This window comes from Microcaecilia unicolor, chromosome 14 (genome assembly GCF_901765095.1).
Source record: "Microcaecilia unicolor chromosome 14, aMicUni1.1, whole genome shotgun sequence".
NCBI classification, from domain to species: Eukaryota; Metazoa; Chordata; class Amphibia; order Gymnophiona; family Siphonopidae; genus Microcaecilia; species Microcaecilia unicolor.
Window position 1 is genome coordinate 32,757,991 of NC_044044.1, and position 6,000 is coordinate 32,763,990.

The following is a 6,000-nucleotide window of genomic DNA, read 5'->3' on the forward strand; positions in this document are numbered from 1 at the left end:
CTCTACTGGGATGTCTGTGTGGCCAGTCTATTAAGAATCCTGGCCTCCCTCAGACATCCCAATTTCTTGTTTTTGTATGTTTTTCTCTTGGGCATTTTTTTTAATGGTCCAAAAAGAACACGTCCAGCCAATGGTCATTTTTGAAACAAAAAGCTGGACGTCTTTCTGGTTTGAAAATGGACTTGTTCATTACTTGAGTTTTGGACATTTTCTGAAAAAATGTCAAAAATTAGATTTAGACATCATATCCAAAACGCCCCTCCACATGGACGAACACAACCATCACAATCGCTTTAAATTAGCTCAGAAAACGTCTGGAAGACAAATCTACTGTGAGCAATACTTTTTAATAAGCCTAAACCTTAATGGTTTTAAAACTATCCCTTAAGTGAGTAGTTTGAAAATTGCTTCAATCAAACTTCCTATCAACTTCAGAAGAAAATGAGAAATCTTGTAGAATCATTTCACAATGTTAAGATGATACATCTCCCAAATTCTTCTAAAATCTGAGACCTCTAGTATTATTCCTACCTAAGAACTGGTCGAGTAAATCTTCTCTAATATCGTAAACCCAGAAACCAACAAAGCTTCAGCTTAGGATGAGTTATAGAATTTAAACTTTTCCAAGCTATCACCCCATATCTTTATGTCTACATAACTACCCATCTCATTTCAGAAACTTCTTCAGGAAATGATGGCCTCCCTCAGTTCTGGATTTCATCTTAAGTGACAGATCAAAACACAGAAAAAAACCTTAAGGACAGAAAAAGCCTTGAGGATAAGCTGTGGTGAAAGTTGGAGGAATTCAACATTGAAAACTGCTGGCCAACAATACAGTGAAATACCGACCACTATTGTATTGATAGACTATATTAATTCAGTGGACAGGTCAATGTGATCATTCGATAAAATTTCCTATTATCTATCTACTAATCGCATGGTTATATCAACTATCTTCCCAATTGTGAGTCATAAGATAATGTCTTTTTCCAGTTTCATGATCAGTATATTGAAATTATGCGCTATATCTTAGTGGGCAACACATTCCATATTGGTAGAACTTGTGTTCCCAAGAATGAGTTCTCTGTTTCTTAACATCACTTCATTCTTTCCATCTCTTCCCTGTCCAAGACCCATGGATGAGGAAAATATCACCACTCTGACGGGATTCATTATTCTTGGGTTTTCTGAGTTCCCCGAGCTTCAAATTCCCCTTTTCCTTCTGTTTTTACTGTTTTACCTGATCATCCTGATGGGAAACCTCACTATTATAACAGTGACGTGCCTGGACCCTCACCTGCACACCCCCATGTACTTTTTCCTCTGTAACTTGTCCTTCCTCGATATCTGTTGCACCTCAGTCACCCTCCCGAAACTGCTGGACATCTCCTTAACAAAGAAGCATCATATTTCTGCAGTTGGGTGTTTTACACAAGTGTATTTTTTCATGATGTCAATATGTGAAGAATTTCTACTTCTTGCACTCATGGCTTTTGACCGTTATGTGGCGATATGTCACCCCCTGCGTTACTCAGTAATCATGAATCAGAAACGTTGTATACTCATGGTCACAGGGACCAGCATCATAGGGTTTCTGGAACCAGTGACTCACGCTGTTCTTCTCTCTGGTTTCTCTTATTGTGGGACCAAAGAGATTAACCATTTCTTCTGTGATCTCTCGGCTCTGTTGAAACTCTCCTGTACCAGCACTTCCACTATAGACCTTTTGTCGTACATTCTGGCTATGCTTATAATGTTGCCCTGCTTTCTGTTAACCCTGACATCTTACGTCTACATCATCTCCGCCATACTGAGGATCCGTTCAGCAAAGGGGAGGCGCAAAGCCTTCTCCACCTGTTCCTCCCATCTCACGGTGGTTATTCTCTTCTATGTCACTCTGACAGGTTTATATATCAAACCAACGTCCACACAATCAGTGGATCAAAACAAACTCTATGCATTGTTATATAATGTTTTAATCCCCCTGTTTAACCCCATCATTTATAGCCTGAAAAACAGGCAGGTGAAAGAAGCTATTAAGAAAGTTTTCAATATAAAAAGATTTCCTCAAGCTCAGAAGAACATTTTCCATGTTGGCAAACGTGCAATAAAATGAAATGTTGGCTATAAATCCTTGAGACATATTGTCAAAGACTTTCTTTTGTACATAAACTTATGTACTTCAGGTCATGCATTTTGTAAGTTCCGGGAGAAATTTAGAGGTCCTTTTACAAAGTTGCATTAGCATTTTTAGCGTGCGTGAAATGCTAGAGATGTCCATATATTCCTACTTGTATCTCTAGTGTTCAGCATGTGCTAAATACGCTAACGCCTTAGTACACTAATTTCTCACTTTCTAAGTATCAGAGACAAAATATTAAGGGGGTCTTTTACAATGACCTGAATGTACGCACAAAGGTCAAATAAAGAACATTTTCTCTGCTTTAATATGTTGATTGTTTCTTCCGCAGTTACTGCTGGTCACTTCTGTATTGAGTTTCCCAAGAAAAATGTCTCACCAACAAATTGTTTCTTGACCCCTTGTTTCAATGAATCTATGTAAAATGAATTAGCTGACTTCAACCCGCACAGACTGATGGTCTTCTAAAACTTTCCTTTTTCCTCTTACCTACAGAGAGGATAATATGCAACAAGGCTTGCGCAGTCAGTGTCAACGTTGGGGATGGGGAGGCAGAAAATGTTCCTTTCATATCATTTCCCATGTTGTTCATTTTTGTTTGCCCAGTTTTGACGTCATGGGAGCGACGTCGTTGAGTGCACACTATGGGCTGGATTCTAAAAATCAGCGCTGAAAAAGCGCTGTTCTGTGAGCTGCATTTAAAGTTAGGCACGGTTTATAGAATAGCTCCTATGCCCGGGAATTTGCCCGGGTACATTTGCACCAACTGAAACATTGTGCAAATGTACCCGTTATTCTATAACAATGCGCATAAATTTTAGGAGCTCCCCAATTCCGCCCATGACTCTCCCTTTTCCACACCCCCTTTTTCAAATTGCAGGTAAATTTTAGGTGTGGATCCCATGCCTAAATTTACACAAGTCAAGTTCAATTAAATTTAATTAGTGTCAATAATAGTTCATGAAAAAGCCAATTATTGGTGCTAATGAGCTTGTTAATTAAATTGTGTGCGACGTTTACAGAATTAGGGGGTATATGCACGTGAGTAATGGGTGTCTTCTTTGCAAATATTTTTTTCTGCTCATTTTCTTTTGATAACAATATGCAACAACATGGGATACTCATTGACATATCCCATATTGTTGCAAAAAGCCCATCCCTAGCCGGCACCACCTACATAAACGTTATATCATTTCCAGCACTTAAATAGGCTTGACCTCTATGACCTATGATGGTCGCAGGGAAGGAAGCATATCGAAGGACATCCTCAACTGCTGTTGCAGGGACAGAGGCATATAAATATCCAGTGTACCTGAATGTAACTCAAGACTAACACATTCTCTTGGATTTTACCATGGCAACTTTGCATCTTAATATAGGGGGTTACAATCAAGCCATCCCATGCTTGTGCATTTATTCATGAATTTTATACCAATAAGCAAAGCGCATGCTTGCACAGGATTTTACACTAATTACTGCCCTCAGAAAAGGGACCCTCAGAGATTTCACCTACTTGTTTTGCACATCACTTTTCAGTTGAATATTCAAATTTAGGTACATGCACTGTTTCTCTCTACCCATAGACTCTGGACCAGTTCCCAGGGATGGAAAGTTATTGAACAATAGGGTACTTAACCCCCCCCCCCCCCCCCCCCCCACCAACAGGTAGATTAATATTCAAAGTCCCCTCTACCATGAGTTAAGTATGTGTTTTGCCTTGGCAAGGATTTTGATTCTGTCCTCAGGGTAAATAATGGCAGATAAAGATCACTTGATCATATTGTCTGCACTTTTATTCCACTCTGTGCTGCTAGAGATAGATTCCTGCTCCTAGTTATGGAAACTTCACCAACATAGAACATTAATCTTGCACATTTTTTAGGCTTGGTATGCTCTGTCCTGTGCTGTGAATAATTTAGACACTCAGAATTGGAAGCTCAGGTTTTAACCAAATGCACACACCAAAGCTCCTTTGAGAAAGGATTCTTGGAGGGATGATGAAATCACAGAACACAGTAAAGTGTCAGAGACACCTGCAGTGAATATAAGTCTGTCTGAGAGCTGAGGATCACCAGAATGGAGCAGGTGCAATTCCATCCCTCATCCTGGAGGTAAGGAGTTTGATCATAGAGTTTACTTGATGTATTCCTAGTGTCAGTGAGAATTGGAGGACAGGACACAAGAATTATACAAAGACTGCTATGAAGAAATAGACTTCCATTTCCTACCAACAGTGAGTGAAGAGGGGAGAGCTGTGCTAGGGGGGGGGGGGGGGTCAACATGTGAAGGATTCAGAGAAGGAAGCAGCAGACTCTAACTGGAGCCTCTGAAGAGGGTGAAAAATGAGGCCAGATTTCTAGGTAGAAGCAGAGGAGCCTGTTGAGAAGAGAGGGAGAAGGAGATGGAGAGGGAGTGAATGGCATGGAGGAAGGAGCAGTTAAATATGTATCTTTTCCAACAGTTTAAATAGCGCTTCATAGATTCTACCCTGATTTTGGTACTATTTCTTCACCTACTGAACAATTACATTGCGAAATCTGTAGCTAGATGATGAGGTGGAAGGTCCTTAGCATATCTGGGTTCAGAAAGGGTTTAGGCAAGTTCCTGAAGGAAAAGTCTATAAAACATTATTAGTCATGTAGACTTAGGAAAACCACTGCTTGTCTCGGAATCTGAGCAATGAGAAAGGAAGCTGCTCTGAGGGATCCTACTGGGTGCTTGTGAATTGAATTGGGCAGTGTAGAAACAGAAAATGCTCTAAGGGGTGACATCATAGATTCATCAAGCCCTATATCCTATGTCCTTATGTGATATCTGGAGGGAGGTAGCACAGGAAGGGATGAGAGCAGAGATATATCAGAGTGGAGCTTTGGGGGATAGAAACATATTTGAAATTAATTAAACAAGTTGATGATAAGGCTTTTTTTACTGACATAAGGAAGGCAGCACCTTTTCAGAAAGCTAATCACAGATGTATTGATTTAGTCAAACTAAGAAAACCTCCAGTACCCCAATATTTAATGGCTGAATTAGAGCCACATGTAAGCCGTATTGAGCCACATTGAGCCTGCCATGAGTGGGAAAGCGCGGGGTACAAATGTAACAAAAAAAAAAAAACATAGCGGCAGCCGGTGACATCTGAGACCTTTTTCTCCTATTGGTGAACGCAGGGTTCACTTTTGTGCTACATTCCATGTAGTTTGTGTGACTGGCAAGTTTGTTGGTTGATTGGTTTTTATGCTCCTCTCCTTGGATAGTTTGATGTTTTGCTATTTCAAAAGGCAGAGTAGGGGGCTTCTGTGCTTTTATAAAATCAACAAACATAATACACCAACTTTGGAGCATCGGCATTGGGGCAGGTTCTAAGTATAAACTCATGAATTTACATCACAGCTGTGCCACGTAGGTGTCATCTCGTCAGCATGTGTTCATAAATGGGATTAAATGGCCACACAATTCTAGAAAAGGCTTTTCAGCAATTTAAAAAAGGGTTTACACATGAAAAACCTTTTAAATAATTACCCCATCTGCCTAGAACTCATTCATGCCATGGATTATTGTTTCATGAACATAGGAGTAACCAAAAAATAATTTTCCTTCAAATTTTGCAACCTTCTCCTTGAAACAACTAGTTGAAGAACAATTCCATGATTATTCCAGCCATGTTTCTCTTTCTTTCACCAGAACCATCCATCTCACTGAAGAATCACCCAATCTTATCTGAGAACATCTTGTCCACCAGTGGTTTGATCTCATCTCAGCCAGGCATTTTGGTTTGCAAAAAGAAATAAAATGGTGACCATCAGGATCTCCAAAGAGGTGAGTCGGGGGGGAAAGTTTCAATTTTGCAAGTCCTTAAC

General features: G+C 40.0%; 1 protein-coding gene across 1 annotated transcript; it reads left to right on the forward strand.

Moving 5' to 3' along the window:
• The first annotated feature begins 1,135 nt into the window (after positions 1-1,135).
• LOC115457414 (olfactory receptor 1052-like) lies at positions 1,136-2,116 on the forward strand. The gene has a single exon (XM_030186831.1). The coding sequence runs from the start codon at positions 1,136-1,138 to the stop codon at positions 2,114-2,116; it is 981 nt and encodes a 326-aa protein (XP_030042691.1).
• The last annotated feature ends 3,884 nt before the right edge of the window (positions 2,117-6,000 follow it).

Coding starts and splice junctions, on each gene's coding strand:
- LOC115457414 (XM_030186831.1), top strand. CDS start 1,136: ATGGATGAGGAAAATATCACCACTCTGACGGGATTCATTATTCTTGGG.